Source organism: Ammospiza nelsoni, chromosome 2 (assembly GCF_027579445.1).
Source record: "Ammospiza nelsoni isolate bAmmNel1 chromosome 2, bAmmNel1.pri, whole genome shotgun sequence".
NCBI classification, from domain to species: Eukaryota; Metazoa; Chordata; class Aves; order Passeriformes; family Passerellidae; genus Ammospiza; species Ammospiza nelsoni.
In genome coordinates this window covers 33,111,156-33,131,052 of record NC_080634.1, presented here as the reverse complement: position 1 = coordinate 33,131,052, position 19,897 = coordinate 33,111,156, and the positions used below count along the sequence as shown (strand labels likewise).

At 42.5% G+C, this 19,897-nt stretch overlaps 1 protein-coding gene across 1 annotated transcript; it reads left to right on the top strand.

Annotated features, from left to right (window-relative positions):
- The first annotated feature begins 6,170 nt into the window (after positions 1-6,170).
- Positions 6,171-17,934, top strand: LRRC32 (leucine rich repeat containing 32). The gene is made up of 3 exons (XM_059466167.1): positions 6,171-6,336; positions 9,701-9,791; positions 14,339-17,934. Exons 2-3 carry the CDS (start codon positions 9,705-9,707, stop codon positions 16,277-16,279), a joined length of 2,028 nt encoding a protein of 675 aa, XP_059322150.1. The 5' UTR covers positions 6,171-6,336; positions 9,701-9,704; the 3' UTR covers positions 16,280-17,934.
- Positions 17,935-19,897: the final 1,963 nt, after the last annotated feature.

Below are 19,897 nucleotides of genomic sequence, written 5' to 3'. Positions count from 1 at the left end.
AAATGACTTCAATATCCCCCATGTGTCTTCTTCCTTCATCATTTTGTTCAAAGGGGTTGTTAAATGGTCCAGGTACCTTTGTCCTCCAGCAGTAGGTTCCACCTAAAACACTTTGCACAGGAACTCTCATGATGTATGGCTGTAGCTCAGCAAGAACCCTGAAGGAATTAAGTAAGTGTTTCAATAATTTCAATATCAAAAAAAAAAAAGAAAAAAAGAGAAAGTCCAAAATACATTATTGAGGGTGGGAGATAGATTATTCAGGAAAAGCCAACACACTGAGCAGTAAGCAAAGACATTTTGGAAATAACCCAGAATCCCACTGTGGGCTATAAAAAACCCAATGATTTCAGTAAGTCATGACGCAGTGATGGATCAGAGGGCTGTGGGAAGGATCAAAGGGTGTGAGGAACATGACAAAAATAGAGCATTTCTAACTCATTTCTTCTCTCTCTATGATTCCAACCTTCTTTTTTCTGGCATTTGCCTAAAAAAACAGCCTAGAAGGGGCAAAGCACAGTGTAGATCATACTCTCCACTAACTGTTGTGAAATACTTCTCTGCAAGAGCTGAAAATTACCTGTATCATGGTCAGCTCCAAGGCTTTATATATGTAATGCCAATAATCCATTCACTATAGCTTCATTGCAGCAAAACACCACCTATCCAAAGAAAACACAGTAAAGAGGCAGAAAGAAGGGACAGCAAAAAGGGAAAACTCATTATTTAAATGGTGGTTGATAAATAAGAGTCATTTTTGTAAGGTCTGATTCAATAGTAGGGAGTAAAAATGCTGGAGAGAAAGACCAACTTTCTTCATTCCACCAACCAAAAGAAAACAAGAGGAAGGAGGAAGAATGGATGCTATTACACACTTTAAATTAAGCAGGAGAGTTAAAGAGAGCCATGATCTTTAGCCCCATTAGCACAGAAGATAGAGCAAACTGTTCTTCAGCTTGTTCCACACCACTTGATTCATTGATCCTTCTGCTGTTGCAGTGGTAGAGCAGAGAAATGCAGGAAATATTTGCAAGAGAAACCACATCAATCTCCTTTGGTTTGCGTTTCAAGATAAATCAGATTTGTCACATGCAGCACAGTCTCCTGAACCTGTTGATAAAGCTTTGGGATGTTTCAAGCACGGGCCAGAAGATGTGGAGAAGTTAGCAGAGGGTGAGAAACACCCAGGGACAGTTCAAAAATCAGGGGAGGATGCAGGCTCCCTTCAACCATTGGAGCAGGGCAGGTGCAAGGCAGAAAGTCTCTGCCATTATTTGCTTCTTGAGAAGCTCACATATTGACTTTGCTTGCAAGCCATAGCTCAAAGTCTCTCTAAAGGATGGTGCATGTCTGAGGACCACAGCGTTTGGAAAATAAATCCAGAGTAGCCTGGAGATTTTTTGGCCCCCCATAATACAAACACAAATTCTATTTGCACCATTTCAAACCACCTCCCCACACCCCCCTGCCCCCTCCCCAGTTATGACACTCTCTGCAGGTCCTGTCATATCAGTTTACTTGTTGGAAGTTTTTCCCACATGGTTTCCCTCTCTTTTTTCTCTTACTGCCTCACTGCCATGAGCCCCAGAAGCCCCCCTCATCAGACATTGTTTTCTTCCAAGTTATTTGTGTTGTCTTCTCTCAGAAGACTCTGCAGAAGACCCTAACTACCAAAGTCACCCCATCTATATCTGTGGTGAAACCTGTGGTGATGCTGGGAGTCTCCACCATATCTGCCACTCCAAGTGATGTATAACATCACCCAAGAGTTCCATGAATGTCTTTCTGCATCATTATGTGTGTTTTGCTTTCTTTCTCAATTTTCTGGCACTGTCTGTCTAGGCTTCCAGCAGTGTTTGAGGGCCCTGGCACTCAAGAGGAATCAGATGGGCCAGGACTTTGTCCATCCTTCAAATCACTGCATCACAACATGGTTGCAGCTAACTCCTTCACAGCTGGCCACATCTGGTTTGGTAAGTGTGGAGCATCCCATGGGAACTGGACATGCATTTTTACCCTGCCATCTGGACCTGAGGAAGGTTAGGGTTGGTACCAAAGGGGACTGACAAAAATCTAGTCTGGGAAAATGCCAAGAGCAACATCTTCTTTAAGTTCAGGTAAAATTACAGCTCCTGAGATCAGCAGGCACTGTGTGATGAGGGCTGAGATGGGACAGGAACCACAGCTGACCTGGTGACCAGGACAACTTCACTGTTTGGTTCACCACTTGTACTGGCACCGGTGTGTGAAGCATCATCCCAGCAACAAGCTTCCCTCAACAACAGCAGCAGAAACAGAAAAAGAGTGGTTAGAGCAAAGCTCTTGGAACCCTTGTTCCTCCTGTATTTTTTAAAAGAAGAGGCTATAATCAGGCCCAGAGGAAATGGAGCATAAATATCAAACTTTGTTCAGGCTGGGAAAGTAGAATTTATAATTAAAGATGGACATCTTGTTGACAAGATATGATTTATTTTAACTGCGAGCTGAGCACATGGTCAACTTCTAATCTTTTGCAAGTTATTAAAACCAGCCAGTTCTCTTCCCGGCTGTTTTGTTGTGGTTTTTGGGGTTTCATTTAGTATAATTTCTAAAAAAGCAACTGGGCTAACGTCAGCTCAAGATAAAGATGCTTATACTGGCTGAGATGTCTTGGAGGATCTCAGTAGCTGGGAATTTTTCTTTCTGTTCATACATTCCTACTTGTCTCCATGGCAGCCCCACCAACCCAGCCTGTTACCCTCTCCCATGGAAGAGTGGGAATTCTGTGACAGTCAGAAAGGAAGGAGAGGGCCCAGGGCTGACTTTGTGTGACCAGAACTGACCTGTGGCTTTGTGGCTTTTTTTTCCCAAGTGGGATTTGCTGGTTGCCACATCCTGCTGCCTCAGTATGGAGGCGTGTAGGATTTGTGCACGGCAGACACCAGCAGGCATTCTCGCAGGACTGGTGCTTGTAAGCAGTTTATGTGGCAAGATCCTACAAGTTCTGAGGGTGTGGTGTCCCTCCTCGTATCCTCAGGTTTTTTCAGGGGGTTTGCTTGGGTTCATTGATGCTATCAAATAAGCCAGTTTCCCTGTGTCAATACCACTGAGGGTTAGCTTGCCCAAGGGCACCCTTTCCCACAAAACCAGCTTGTTCCCTTCAATCTGGGTTAGTTCTGGGGTTTCCTTCAGGGCCTGCATCAGGTTTGGTTGCTTCTGCTCCACACAGTCCTGCTACACTACTCCACAGCAGATCTGGGCACTGTCCCCACAATATTCAAGGTATTCTCAAAGAAAGCCAGCAGTGAAACAATTTCAGGGCTGTAGGGGAACCATCCGGAGTCAGGTATCTGAGTGCTAGACACTGGGAAATAGTCAACTTGCTCTAGAGAAGGGACAGGTCTCTATGGATGCAGCCAGGGATCACTACCTGGGAGAGATACCTTTACCGAGGGAGATAAAACTGGAGAAGCATCAGCACTCAGGTGTCACTGGGTATCAACCATTGTTGAGCCAAGTTTCTGCAGCCCACTCACCAGAGATAGACAACAGCAACAGCAGCATCTGTGTGAATAATTTCTTCTGCTTCCACCTAAGTCTGAAACTCATTGTCAGCAGACTTCCTATCCTTTCTGTGACAGGACATTTTCCTTTAGCTAGTCATGCACCCTCTGGATAATGCAACTGGCCCCACATCTCTGAGCAGCACAAATGCAGCCATTCTCCAGGCTTGGCTGCTGTGACATCGAGTGGGTCATCAGGCTGCCCTGGTGCGATTACGGGAGGGGTGACAATATCTCTGTGGTGATATCCCTCTGCCAGTCCCAGCATATAGATAAGACAGCATGAGGGGAGGTGCAGCTTGGGTGAGAGATGGACATCAACCCATCGGTGTTGAGCTGATGCCAAACCAAATAGCACCACCATAGTGATAAGGCGTGGTGCCACAAGATAAAGCTATAGTGGACTTCTACTTGAGGCCCAGCACAGAATCACTGGGGCTTTCAGACAACATGCTCACTCACTGACACTGTGCTGTATTTTTTTGGACCACCTCTGCTCCATAAAAGTGCTATTCTGAAGTCCTCAATAAGGTTTTGGAGCTGCTGCACACAAGAAAACTCCTCCAGATATGCTTCTGTTGCCAAAATAATTCAATGAGAAATAGTTCTCCTACTAATTGTTAAACCAGTTGGCCATTAAAAAATATGGAAAATAAAGAGAAGCGCAGAGGACACACACATTTTAAAACAATTACGGAGGTATGTATCCACACGCTTGTGGGAGCCTGGGAATACATAATACTGCAAAGGAATGAATTCATGGACTGGTCTATGGGGAGTATTTTTTTCCCTGTGACTTCAAACTTCTCTCAGAGCTCACAGAGTTTTAGTCAGCTGGCATGCAAGAGAGGTACGACTTCCCTAAGTAAACTCTTCCTCCACTTGCCCTGGAAAAGCTGCTGGGAGAGTCTCTGAGACAGAAGGCTGCAAGCAGAGGTGAATCCTGCTCCTCCTCCTCCTCCAGCCACAGAGCAGGTATGTGGAGATGCATGCAAACCTGGGAGCATGCTGGAAAGTTGAGCTTTTGACTGCAGGAGAGATGGGGCTCTGGCGACTTAGAGCTGCAGCCTTTTGAAAGTAACATGGACAGGGAAGGTACTGTATAAATAAAATATACATGTAAGCTATACATGTTCATTATCATACATGATATAATTAAGAACATGTATCGCTATTGTTTACTTCTTTCTCATAATAGACACATTACTTTTAAATTGATTCTCCTTGTTACATTCTTATTGGAGTAACACATGCAAAATGTACCCATTGCAACATTTAACAAACCACATCATTCACATCTCTAGACATTTTCATCTTGAATCTCCCAGTACGGTGCAGATCTGAAGTGACCTTGTCAGGAGCTGGTGTGACAAAGAGAATGAACATTAACGTGTGGCAGAGGAGCCAGTATATGTTTAGCAGAATCCACAAAGCTGTTTGGCATGTGCTGTTAAAGGACATGGGTTTTATCTGATTTAATAAATAGATCCAGAAATTGATGCTGTCCAGCAGAAGGGAGTCACAACCCCCCTATTTTTTTTGGTTCACCCAAATTCTTTGTCCATAATGGCAGATGTCAGTGCAAAGAGGGGAAAACACACAATGCTGAAGGCAAAACTCTCCTCCAGGCAGGAAGTGACTCAGTTCAGATACTCTTCACGCATCCAGGGAAGAAGATTTGCAGTGATCCCTGGGAGGCTTGCTTTGGTCACTGGTGCCTGTGGGAGCTCTCTGCAGGGTGGCCCAGGCAGGGTTGTGCCTTGGCTGGTGAGCCCAGCCCTCAGTTTGGTCCTGAGACACCCACTGTGGGGCTGGCCAAACTCCCTCAGAGGTTTGTGCTGCTGTAAAAGCATCATGCAGACTTTGCACCCCTGCCCTGGTGCAAAGGGCACATCTAAACAGAAAAAGAGAACACAGGCAATGTGCAGGTATCCCACAGGTTTACACAAGAGCATTGCTTCTGAAATAAAAGAGAGCTTCACATCCAAGGAAAAGAAAGAAAAATCCATCCCACTGCCCTTTCTGGAAGGCATTTACATTATTTCCCATTCAAGCATTAAATTGAATTTATCCTTTCCCCCAAGGGTGCGTTTGGTCATCCCACTGCTGTGCCACAGAGACACAACTGAGCTGTTGGGAAACCAAACATATGTTTTGTCCCTACTGTGAAGCTTCCCTCCCATATACCCTTTTCCTGTGCATCCCATTCTGCATGGATGTGGAGTTTTGGGTTTGCAACCAGCTCAGTGCCTCTGATTCACTCCATCCCCTGGGAATGTGCAAGCTGACAGCTGTGGGACAGGCACGAATGACTTCAGAGACAAGCACGTGTCTGCAAAGCCTGCAGAGGGGATCTTTTTTGTGGAATTTACTGAGTGTTTCATGTGTCAATACGAGAGGAGCGTAATTACCAGCTGAGAAACTGCAGGAAATAAGCCAAGACTGAATGGACGAAATGGAAAATAAAGAGAAGCGCAGAGGACACACACATTTTAAAACAATTACGGAGGTATGTATTCACACGCTTGTGGGAGCCTGGGAATACATAAGGGATCATGACTGCAAAGGAACGAATTCACGGACTGGTCTATGGGGAGTATTTTTTTTCCCTGTGACTTCAAACTTCTCTCAGAGCTCACAGAGTTTTAGTCAGCTGGCATGCAAGAGAGGTACGACTTCCCTAAGTAAACTCTTCCTCCACTTGCCCTGGAAAAGCTGCTGGGAGAGTCTCTGAGACAGAAGGCTGCAAGCAGAGGTGAATCCTGCTCCTCCTCCTCCTCCAGCCACAGAGCAGGTATGTGGAGATGCATGCAAACCTGGGAGCATGCTGGAAAGTTGAGCTTTTGACTGCAGGAGAGATGGGGCTCTGGCGACTTAGAGCTGCAGGCTTTTGAAAGTAACATGGACAAGGAAGGTACTGTATAAATAAAATATACTGTGTTTATGGATAGGCTGAGGAACTGGCTAAACACACTGTGTAGATGGCTCTCTCCACACAGCTGTATATTTAACCCATCAGGGACTTACACCGCAGAGAGTCAGCTTCCTTATGTTAAGGAGGCACCGATTAGTTTACAACAATGCAGTTGTCATAAGCCAGGTTTGTTATCATTCTCTGTGCTTACAGTAGTGAAAGATGGGGACATGTCTGGGTATCTTTTCTTTCTTTACAGGACTTTAGTCTGTTTGTGGAATTGCTGCATTATAGTGCTCTGAAGCAGGAGTGCTGCAGAGATCAGCCTTGTACACTGATTAAATGCCACTCGCCCAGCTCCCCACACGGAATCTTAGCACAGCCTTGGGCAAATCTCACAGCCCCGGGTAAAATGGGCAAAAGGCTGTCTGGCTCCTCTGCTCTCCTTACTAGCAGCACTGTCATTGAGCTCTCCCTGTTGGAGCACGAGGTGTGAGATAGCAGCATTACTGTGCTACTCTTTAAGATCCTGACAGCCTGAATGTCACCTTGGGTGAACAATGACTTACTGAGAGGGTTTTGCTGCATCTGGATTGTTACCACAGGAATTAATACTTGGACAGTATTTGGAACTGATGAAGTTTTAGAAAATCTTTGTTTATATAAAAAGTGACATACACATTTACAAAGCCAAACCCTGGTGTATTTTGATAAAAGTATTTTTGATGAAAATGCAGATATGTTTCCTTAAATAGAATCAAAAGTTAGGTTTTCCACAACAGAAGAAATTTGTTTGTGGTTTTTTTTTTTTTTACTAAGATCATTTCAACTTGAAAATCAATTTATTACTCTAAAATGCTAAAATTCTTTAATTTTCAGTAAAAAAAATTCAAAACAAGCAATCTTTTTTTTAAAGCAGATATTTCTATTTCAGTGATTGTATCAGTACTTTATCTTTTACTAATATAATGATGGATGGATTCAAGGGGGTGGTATCAGTATCATGCAATCAGAGCTACCAGAAGTAACTACCTTCACCTCATTTTTCCTCCTGTTGGATCACATAAATTGAATAGATCTTTTCCCAGATACTGATTCCACTGTCAATGAAAACAAATTGCTGAATTAAAAGCTTGTTTTTTCTCTCTTTTTGCTGCACTAAAATAATATGAGAAATTACTCTGTTTTAGCTCCTGAACTTGAGTTTTCCCGGGAACTGTGTTTCCAGGGAGATAGTTTGTTTTCAGGGTCAGATAGTTTAATCTGCAAATCACTTTCTGCTGATAAAACTGTTTTCATTTTCCCATCTCCTACTGTCCCTTCACCCAGCCCCTCGCTCAGCAAATCTCCAGCCTGGTGAATTTCATGCAATTGTTGTTTTATTTTTTTTCTTTCCTGTAGGGAGTAGTAGAAAAAAACCCAGGTGAATAAAATAGTGAATCTGGCTAAACCTCATGTATCCAATTAACTGAAAATGTTAATTTCTGGTAGGGAAGTTCTTTTGGCTAAACACCTGACACAGGCGCAAGTAGAGGGAGGACAGAGTGAGAAATGAGGAATGCAACAGCTTCAAAAGACAGGAGAAAAGCCATGCTGGGGTTAGAGGAGATGTAGGAGTCCTTATTTTGGTATGCAGACTTGACTTGGCTGTGATTTTAATGAAGCAAAGTCCTGAGCAGCAGAATCAGTGCGTGCCCTTCCCTCCTGGTTTGGCATTTGTTTCTGCCCAGGCTCTTCTTCACAGTTCACCTGGCACAACTGTTTGGTCACTTGGTAAAACAGCTTGAGGAACTGAGCTGGCTTTTTAAAAAGCTCAAACAACAAAATCTCTGCTATTTTTATCCCTGCAAATCCAAACTTCCCAAAGTGCTCTGAACATGCACTGTAGAAAATGCAAAGCTGCAGTCATCCTGGTCACTTCTTGCTCTTCATTACAGGCATGACATTAGTAGTCCATCACTAAATTAAATCAAAATCTCCTATTTTTAAAAATTTATCTTTTTTTATCATGGAAGCCTTAAAAGTTTGAGGTTTGTCTTGCAAAAGTGTCTGTGCATTGCAAGTGCTATTGCACACTGCTGACAGGGCAAACTCTAAACACAGAGCATCTGAAAGGAATTTAAACCTCTGGACACCACAGCATCTCCAGCTTCAGCATAAGTTCCCTGCTCACCCCAAGGGGGTTGCAGATAGAGAGCTTGAGTCCAGAAAGCATGTCAAAATCAGCACTGCAGCCAGCTCTGGACAAGAGAAGCTCAAAACAAGGTGCTTGAGGGAAGGTGGTCAAAACGAGTCTGACACTGGCCCAGTCGAGGGGAACCTGCCTGGGGTTGTGATCTCACTGTTGGACTGTTCTCTTGAGAGCTTAACATGAATTTTTATATCCATTGCACCTAAGCATGCCCTCCCTCGTTGTCTTTGCATGGCATTTTCATGGCTGGACCAGCAACCAGGTCTGCAGGAAGGTGTCCCTAACCACGGCAGAGGGGTTGGAGCCAGAGGATCTTTAAGGGCCCTTCCAGCACACAGCATTCTGTCATTCTATGGTTCTGTAATTTATGCCTCTCATTTTAGGGTGCATTGCAAAGCAAATGAGATGTAAGAGCCCAGATCTTTGGCATATTATTTCAACCATGGGAAAATTGCATTGCAACTGCTCAGGCTTGTGGCTCTGGGAGAAAGCAATGGGAAAACCTGTGTAAAGGTGGGTTTTCCAGCAGCAGTACTTAGCAGAAGGAAGGGAGGAAACCAGCAATTAGACAGGTCCTTCTGCCCTAGAGGGCAGCACAAAGTAATAAATACAAACCTGAACTCACAAACCATCTGAAATCATCTTCTCCATGACAGAAGAATGTCTGTCAGGATGGTGTCCTATTGTGAATAATATCTTCAGCTTAATTGGTTGGATCTAAACAGAAACCATTTCCATTTGAGAGCTCTTTCTATGTGACACCAGACACACTGCCCAGCATGAGAATCTGGACTTCATTGGGAGGCCTGGATATTAGCTCAGCAGCATCTGGAACCACACAAACCCATTAAAAGCCTTGCATCTTCCTTTGGCCACCAGGCTCAAAGGAATGCAGAGCTACACCGGTAGGTCACAGGTGTAGTAGGCTCAGAGTGGGTTAATTTATTGTACTGCTTGTGTCCATCTCCTTATTAGATGATTATCTGCCAGCTTTCACGTGTATTGACCTCTGTGTTCCATTTGAAATCTAACCATAATTACTTTTGCCTTCAGAACCATGAAACTGAACATCATCTTCTTGCTGGCAGTGGTGAACACAGGAACCTTTAACTATCATCCCACAGAGGGGACACCCTGTGAAATGGTAAGGAGGGATTCCTCCTCAGGCCCTTTGGGATCTGCAGTGAGGCTGGGACACCCCCATTGCAGGCACTGTGCAAACAGCCATAGTCTCTGAAAAGGGAAAATCTCCAGCACCAGACTTTCTGTGGTGGCAGAGGTGGGATTTCCAGGGTTAGGGGATGGGTAGCAGGCACTTCTCAGGCTATGTCCTTTTTGTAGTGACAGCACATGAGAGGGGTGGAGGACGGGTGAGGTAGGAAGAAGTGTCATTATGTTTGGGTTTTTCCTAAAGGGGAGCTGGTTAAAAGAAATTTGACCTGATTTCCCTAAGACCGTAGAGGGGTTCTGGGACTGAGACAGAGAAAAGACTTAGACCTAAAATCAACTCCTTTCTATCAGGCCTAAGTTCTTTGTGCTTTAAATAAAGAATCTTCTGTGAAATACCTCTATACCAGCCCTTTTGTAATAGCAGGGAGAGTGACCTCCTCTGCCCTGACACAGCATTGCTGCCAGGGAAGTTGCACCTGACTTCTGCTGGAGGAAAAAGAAGTGACAAAGCCTCTTGCTGCAGTACAAAATTTTCTCCTTGGACTTTTGCAAGCACCTGGTACAATATCAAAAATGTTATTCAGACCTGAACTTTCTACCTTTCCTATCAAAGTATTTCTGACTGTAACAGGCTTTTAAAAATACCTTTTTCCCCTGAATATTGAAGCTGCTTAGCACAAAACTTCAAGAATTTCCAAAATATGTAAAAAAACCCCCTATTTACTAGTTATACACAACTCCCTTATGGGACTCATTGCATTCCTGCCCACCTGCTGTGTTGCTGCACTTCCTGAATTCCAAAGAAATTAAAACCTAGTTTATATAGAACAATCTTGGGAATCTGCTTGACTGAGTAGCTCAGTTCATTGGCTGGAGAGGGAAGTGTGATGAAGCTTGGGTCCCATGTATCACAGAAAAGTAAAGGCTGGGCAAGACACACAATAACCCAAGCAGATTTGTCCCATTCCAGTTTTTGGAAGGGTCACAGACTTGGCTGACTGCTGTGAAGTAAACATGTGCTTGTTTCCAGCACTCCACCATAAACTGGTTTCTTCAAGCCAACAATCCAAGGCTCTAAGCAGTTAACTTAGATAAATTTAGCTCTGACAGAAAGCTGCAGTCAAAGGCTGGGATGTTAATCTCAAATAAACGAACAGCTCAGCATTGCAGATGTCAATGCTGATGATCTTCCTCTGCTGGATGTTTGCTCCAACAAAAGATGCATGTAAATCCAAACACCATTTAAAGAAAGAAGGAGCTACTGGATTAGCTGCTGGGTTCGCTGAAGTCCTGAATTACTATTTTTCATTACAGCCTCACCCTTTCACAAGGCACTTTCCCTGTGGTGACGCCTTTAGAACAGCAAGAGCTCAGAATTTAATATTTCATAACAAGTCTCCTGGAAAAGGCATGAGTCAGAAACTTGTGCCTGTCTCTGACTCACCACTAGTACTCCTGTCATTGAACAAGAACCCTAGAAGAGGCTTTAGGAAGTCAGCAATCCCTACCAGACCCTTGACACAGGTGTGAGTTGCACTGATTACACAAGTTGTGGCATATCTACTTGTTTGCAAAACGAGGCAGAGCTTAATGGCAGGAGCTTCTTCCAAACTTATGCAGCCTTCCAAGGTCAGGCAAGGCTTCAAGGAGGTCATGTTCTACCTCCCAAAGTAAGATGTTTCTGCTAATTCATGTTTGCTGGCAAAGGATAAGCTTTGAAATAATTTACAGAAGGGAAAGGATTTTAGGAAATTCTGTTTTACCTTGGATTGAGTGGTGCAAGAACATGCGCACGACCAGTTATCACAGGTCAGCTGATGTGGGGTACCTGGACAAACTGCTGAGGTTTGATCTGAGACTCCACCTGGGCAAGTCTTCTGGGAATGGCCATGGACACCACACAAGTGCAGGTCAGTGCCAAGTGCCTGCAGCCCAAACTCTTTGGTTCAGATGTTCATGAGTTGACAAAGAAGAACACAAGTGGAGGTTTGGATCCAGCTGCTTTTTTTGTAGGGCCCTTACGAACGTGGATGACAGCTTCCTCCTAGCGCTGAGCAGTGAAGAACTGAAACAGGAATCCAAATGATGCTTAGCTTTTGAGATACTGGATCCTTGTTTTGCCCAGCACAAAAGGGGGACCAGAAGGGGCCAAAAGCTCCTCACCCTGCAGTACTTCTTGTCAATGGACTTGAAATAAACTGATGGAAACACTGGCAAAAAAGATGAAGTCAGAACCCATTGAGCTAAGAGGTGGGAGGAGGGAAGATACACCAAAGAGATGCTCCATCCCACTGAGGTGTGCTTTATCTTTTCTTCCTACTCCTGATGAGGATTAAATTCATGCAGTTTGAGCCTCAGGTGAGTAAAGGAGGTGCAGAAGATAAGCAATATGGTGAGGATCAAAATAGCGCAAAGAATGATAGTTTTAAAAGAAATACGAGAGGGGAGCTATTAGAGGAGCAAAGGGCAGGCAGTGGGAAGTGTAGATTTTATCTGTCCCTTTTACCCCTGGGACAGTTCCACGGATGCAGATAAAAGGCCAAATCCTGCACGATACATGGTGATCTGGGACTGACCTCTCAAGCATTGACTTCAGTGAACACCGGCTGGCTGGCATTGATGGGAGTTGAATCAGAACTTTGACAAGATACTTTATCCCAGAAGGAGTGAAGGGGCCTCTACACTTGTTCAGATTTGGCTCAAAATGTCTGGAGAAACCTGGCATCTGCCTTAGGCTGCAAAGGACCTGCTGCTTTTTCACTCTGGATTTTTTTATCCTTCTGGCTTCTGCTTCTTCCACAAACCAAATAAAAAAAGCTTCGCTCTCATGCCTTGGAGCTAAGCCCAAATCCAGGCATATTTTAGTTCAAAATGAGCAATTCTACAATGGCTTTGCAGGAAAGAAATAATATCAAGTAAAGGCCAGAAAATTTCCTTTTTTTCTCCCTAATATGTTTAGCTGGGGGAGATTTAAGTGAATTGGAGAGGGGTATGAAGGGTTTCAGATTTTTGTAGTCAATTTACTTGGGATCTTTGGGAAATATGTATTATAGGAAGGGCTGTGGAGCACTCTGACTACATCTAGAGTTCAGATGAACACTTGTACTTCTCTGACACATTTTTCTGTTGCCTCCAAAATTTAGATTATGCAAAAGAGATTCACAAAAGACTGACTAGTGCCACACTTCTCCAAAAGCAGACATACCACTTCATTCACCTCAAAGTTCACATGAAACAGATAGGTTTTAATTGTTTTCACTTTTAATCTTTCTTTAATATCTGAAAAGCGTTGTGTGATGTAATCTGGATTCTGCTTCTCCATAAAAATTAAGATTCAACACATTTTTTCTTTATTTCTTTCCTTTCTGTTCTTTCTATAAATATTATATGGCCCAGACATCCAAACACATTCATGACAAGAGTTTTTCTCCAGTAAATTAAATGCCACCTAAGCCTTTCACTTCCTCACACTTCTGTATGTTCTCATTATTAACAAAATATAGCTTGATATTTATGCAAGGATGCTCATCTTGATGTTCCCAATCTTCCTTATGAACACACACTCCAAATTTGGCCTGGACACAAACTCAATCCTAGCTGCTATTAAACAGACTTGCTTCTGGAGGATGGAGTCGATTTTGACATTTGTTTTTTTTTCCCTCTATCTGCTGTTGAGAATTGGCCTGAAAAAGTATGACCCTCACTGCACTTCACAGCTTTTTTCTCTCTCAAGTGCTGGCTTTACAGAATTTGTCTTTTCCATGTTGTGTCACGTGAGTGTTGTCAGAACGCTTTCAAAAGGCGCTCTCCCCATGCAAGAAGAAGGGAACTGTTACCGTGGCAAAAGGATAAACATGGATAGTGAAAGCAGGAAGAGTTTGGAGACTTGCATCAGAAATATTCCAGTCATTGAATAACCCATTTTGGTAAAGGTGCATTACTAAACAAAGCCATGGATAAAGGAAAACATGGTTTAATATCTGAGGGTGTGACTATGAAGGAGAGACAGGTTTTGTGATGTAAGATACTTATATGCTTTTCCACCTCCTTGCTTTGGGACCCACACTCTCAACAGCATGAAGCTTCTTCAAGTACAGCTAACTCTTGCAAGTTGAGTTCAAAAAATCTAATACAGAGATGAAAGTGAAAAAAGTAAACATCAGAAGAAAAATGAAGAAATGGTGCTTGATTGCAATGGAAAAGGGGCAAAATTCCTTCACTTGGAACTTTTAAAAGTCCAGGAGAAAGGTACAAAAAGGAGAGCATTCAGTAGGTTTCAAACACACATAAAACTCTACTATTGTAAGTCAGTGATGTCTCAAAAATGAAAAGAGCATTGTTAGCTGCAGAAAGGTGTTAGGATTGTTGCTCTTGCTGTCTGACTGCTGAGATAAAGTGGTGGGATCAGTGTTTCAGGAGGAGGTTCTGCCTGGATCTTGAATGTTATTTTCCGTATTTATATAATGCAAAAATGTTTTTAATTTGTCACATGACAACCCCTTTTCTCTCCTTTTCTGGCAGGCAAATTCACAGGCATTTTGCCACAACAAAGACCTCCACCAAATCCCTCACGAGCTCCATCTGAATGTAAACAAAATAGATCTGTCTGGAAACCTGATTCAAAGCATCCCTGAAATACCATTATCATTCTACACTTCCCTCCAGTATCTGGATTTAAGCTTCAACCAGATAAGCTTCATCACGTCTGGAGTGTTTGCACACATGATGAGTTTACTAGAAATAAATTTAGCCAATAATCATTTACATAAGCTTGCTCAGAATGGGACAGAGGGGATTGGACTTTTGCCCAAGGTGGAAATAATGGACTTATCCCACAACAATCTCTACAGTGGGATGGCCGAATATTTCATTAATCAAGCTCCAGCACTGCAGTATCTTTCCTTGGCAGATAACAGTATTGTAAGGATATCACACAAGATGTTTCAGGGATCTCCCAGTCTTGTGGAGATAGATCTTCAGAGAAATATCATCATGGAAATAGAAGAAGGTGCTTTCGAGACTGTAGCAAACCTTTCCAAACTCAATCTCTCCACAAATTCAATTACTTGCATCTCTGATTTCAACCTCAGGCAGTTGGAGGTTCTTGACCTTAGCAGGAATAGCATTGAGACCTTCAGCATCACAAAGTCAAATGATGAATATAATTTAAGATGTCTGGACCTAAGTGAAAACAAATTGCTTCACTTTCCAGTCTTCCCTCAGGTAAATAAACTGGTAACTCTGAATTTATCAAATAATTTAATCAAGCTCACTGCTGAATCCCCTTATAATAAAATGGACTACATGGATAATGAATGGCTAGATGCTTCTTTTCATCTTCTTGATCAGAAGCGAAGTAAAAATACAAGTTCTCTTTATTTATCCCAACTTGTATATTTAGACTTAAGTTATAATAAAATCAAATCCATTCCAGATGGGTTCTTTGAGTCAATGTTGTCCCTTCACACCCTTAATCTCAGCAGAAACTGTCTTCAGGCATTTACAGTAGGTTATGATAGTGCATTGCTCTCCCTAACCGTCCTTGACTTGAGCTACAATGCTTTGCAGAACCTTCTCCTCGATGCTGGTGCTTTGCCAAATTTGAGGGAGTTTCATGTTCAAAACAACAACCTTCAGACCCTGCAATTTGACATCTTTTCCAGTCTTCCTAGCCTCAGACTTCTTAACCTACAGAGCAATAACATCAGCCTTTGCCACATGTACTCGGGATTAGCTAAGCAAAGACTTGCTGCAGAGGACAGTGGTTGTGTGTCATTTGTCAATTCTCCTGCTCTCCAGTACCTGTACCTAGCTGACAACATGCTGAGCATCCTACCAGCACGCACCTTCCACAAGACTCCACTGCTTGTCTTGGATCTCTCCATGAACCCTGGACTGAAAATAGAACTTAAAGCACTAGCAGGGCTGGAAAAGTCTCTGGAATACTTGCATTTACATGGCAATAGTCTGATAGATTTAAATATTGACTTGCCTTGTTTTAGTCACCTTAAACATTTAAACCTCTCTGAAAATCAGCTGAACTGGCTGCCTAAGTGGAGTAGTGACACTCCACTGGAAGTTCTAGACCTACGGAACAACAAGTTCAGTACATTAGAGGACAGCAACATTTTAGCATTAGAAAATTCACTTAAAAACTTGTATCTCTCTGGGAACCCACTCAACTGCTGTGGAAACATCTGGCTTTCATCAATGATCCAGAACAAAAATGTCCAGATCCCCAACGTGGAGCACTTAACGTGCCAGTACATTCGGAGCTTTGGGTATTGGGAAGAAATGCACGTCAAGGACATTAGACCAGAAGACTGTGAAAAAGAAGATCTGAAGAAAATCAACATCCTCATTATATTAACATCTGTACTAGTTTTATCTGTCATCATCATTGGTGTGGGTTCATTTTTTTGCTTCCGAAGGCAAAACTTTAGCCACCAGTTTAAAGCATAGGAACACAAAACATCCTGAAAACTGAAGAAATCAGGTGCTACCCTGACACTGTGGAAATGAAGGATATAATTTTCATCTTTGAGTTTTAACTGTGGATTTTATGATGGTTTTGTAGCATCCCTGAACTGCACCACTGTACTGGTCTAGGTTGCAGGAAGGAGGACTTACTCTGTTTTGCATTTGCTTCATTCACATGCAGATCTGCTTAAAAGATTACACAGTGTTAGAAGAGGCCTCTGTAAAGTTCTGCTGTTGCTTTGAGGGATGTAATTTAAAACAGCTCAAAAGAAAAAGGCCTGTAAGGTCTTGAGACCTGAGACTTTTCACTAAGCTCAGATGATGCCATCAGCCAATTAGGAAATCCCTTCTCAAAGTTATGTGCCTCCACAAGATGTTTCAGTTTGGTCTGAGCTTTGCTTTTACCTAGCTGGTTAGCTCCTAACCCTTCTTAAACTGAAATCATACAATGATGGGCCAGAGGGGTCAAAACACAATCTTCACTCAGTGAAGTTGGTTGCAAATTCCCCTCAAGTTCCAAAACAATGAGAATTTAGCTAAAACCAAACCAAACCCAAATGGAAATCATAAGTAGTGTCCATTGTGCTCCTGCCTACCATTTAGACAGCTCACAATGGAAACCAAAGACCGTGTGGTAGGAACCTCTTTGGATGTCTCACTTTTTATGTTAGGATATTGCTCCAGTCACTGGGGCAAGACATGAGAGGTAGATGAGGTCAATTAGTTCTGGCACTTAGTATCCACAAGGGATGTAAAAGAAATCTCAAGCATGAAGCAACTGCTGATATGTTACCCAGATCTGCTCAGAAGGCCACAGGTTCACAGTTTAACTAAAAGAGAAGGAATTTGTCTCTCATGTGCAATACATATTTAACTGGGTATAATGTGAAGAAATTAATTTCTGGGGTGAATACTTTGCAAAAGAAAAATCTTGGAGAAAGAATTTCAACCAGCTAGAATTGGATTGAAATGCTTACATTTTTATGGAAAACTGTGGGAAATTCACAACATACAGTTGCATTTCAATATAGAATAATAATATATCTATTTTTAAAGGTCATGGAAGGTTAGACTGCAAAAACACACCATTGTGAAATGATAGACAGGAAACCTAGTCCTGTGCCATTATTCAGATCAGATGTTCACTGTGTCACCCTAAAAGGTATAGAGGATGAGCTGTAAGAAAAGTTATGTAGATCCTCATTCTGTGATGGGTTTAACACAGCTTACATGCTACATTGCTAAAAGTCAACACAGACTTTATTTTGTATTTTGTTCTGTACCCTGACAGAAAATTCACCCTTTTGAAGTGAAGAAAAGCTCACCAACAGTGGGAGCTTGACCTGCTAATGGGGTGCAATGGCTTCAAAAGTAACTACATCAGGTCTTCTGTTAATGCCACGAACTGTACATTAAGGCATATAACAGAAATAGAGGTCAAAGCAAAACCTGTCCAGGTAAATAACTCAGAGTCAAATTGCTGCTTCACTTCTGTTTCTTCAAGCTAGTGAATATAAAAATTAACACACTACAAAAAGGTGTATAATTCTATTTTTAAAGCAGCTATGTAAGAAACTGGCTGGTGGATTTCACTGTGGAATTTTGTATAATAAAAACATATTTGAATTTTGTAAAAAGCACAGGGTTGTGAATATATTAAATCATCAGTTTGAAATGCTCCACAGATGAAAAGAAAAGCCTTCCTATTTTTTCCTATGGTGTTCAGATTCCACCTTTGACCTTTACGTTCTAGTCCTGAAGAAGGGACAGCTGTTCCATATCTTAGAGCACAGCCAATGGAGACCAAGAAGACCCACTAAAGATGTAGGCAAAAATTCAGAATAGGTTTTTGAGAGAACTTGTGGATAACCCATCCCTGGAAGTGTCCAAGGCCAGGCTGGATGGTGCTTTGATCAACCTGGTCTAGTGGAAGGTGTCCCTGACCATGGCAATGGGGCTGGAACCAGATGGCCTTTCAAGTCCTTTCCAACCTAAACCATTCTGTGATTCTGTGGTTCTACAAATTTGCACACACCCTCAGCAGCAATGGGGCCTGATCTAATATCTACAAAAGCCCATGCTTGAGCCCATCATTGGCTCAAGCCTTTATTCAAGTAGGGAAATAAAGTCTAGTCTTTAGTCCCTAGTCTAGTAGATTGCACAAGCAGCAATCCCAGGAGCTAGCTGGAAGTCCGATGTTGAAGCTGCTGTGCTTTTCCCTTGGTGTGAAGGCAAGCTGAGCTGTGTGCCCAGACACTGTTTAATCTGCCACACACCGAGTTTATGGCTGTTGTGTCAAGCAGGACAATCTCCTTCTCAGAGCCAGTATTAACTTGACTAGTATGGCTGGAATTAAACCTGATGACAGAGTCAAACCCGATTAATTAATAGTTTTCACACTGCTTTTGTTCAGCTCTCCCAAAAGGAAGTGCTTGTTATTACAAAACATCTGGGATTAATTAGATTTCCATTGACTTCTCAGGAGCAAAAGCAGTTTTCTCAAGAATAAGCCTCAGGAATAAAATGCAGTGTGGCTTGTTTGGATTTTTCTGTTAGCAGTATAATCAACCAAGAAGTGACCTGACCCTGCTCCTGCCAATTCTATAATTCTGGATGGGGTGAGGAGCAAGAGGGGGAAAAAACCATGAATAAAATAACAGAGAGGAAAACCAGGGAGAAATGTGAGCCCTGCATGATATTATGCATCAAAATAGGGAGCATGTAGCTGACAGCCCCAGCTCTTGCCTCTCCTGATTGTTACTGTGTCTTCAAGAAGCCCAAATGCCAAACGATGACCCTGCATCAAACGTAGACATTATTCACACATTACACATCTTCCCACCAGTCAGCTCTATTTTCCTAATAGGTTGGTGGTATGGTTTAATAAAGAAGAAAATTAACCCTGTCCCAGCTGACACCAGGACAGTAGGCATGGTACAGGCTGTTTTGAATTTGTTTGGAATTTTTCAAGCAAGAATTTAAACCCTCATTTACTGCTGTTTTGAATTTGTTTGGAATTTTGCAAGCAAGAATTTACACCCTCATTTACTGCTTTTTCATAAAGTTCTTGCAACAGACTTGAAGCTGGTCTTGAACGCTTACAGGAATGGAGCAACCTGTTCCAGCGTTTCATCACCCTCTCAGTAAAGTATTCCTACATGACATCTAAACGTGCCTGGTATCAGGTAGATATAAGTACTGGAAGCATTAGGAATGCTAGAAAAACTAGAATCAGAGAGAGACTTTAAATGCTTAGCAAGTCATGACTCATGTTAGCCATCCATGGAAAACAAGTCTCAGTTTGCAGAAGCATTGGCTTTTTTTTCTCCAAAGTACCCTTTTTTACTTGCAAAATACTCTGTACCCTAACAGAGTATCAGAGTACCAGGGCCTCTGTCTACAGACTTCCCTGCAGGGACTCTACTCAGCCCTAAACTAACCTCAGGAGGTAAGTATCTAATACAGTAAGTGCCTTCTGATATTTTGGGAGCTCAAAGCACGGGCTTTCTTATTCTATCTAATCCCCATGTCATTCAGTACCCTCCTACTTTCCTGGGGAGGAAAAAACTGACACAATAACTTGGATCCCCTGCATCTCCC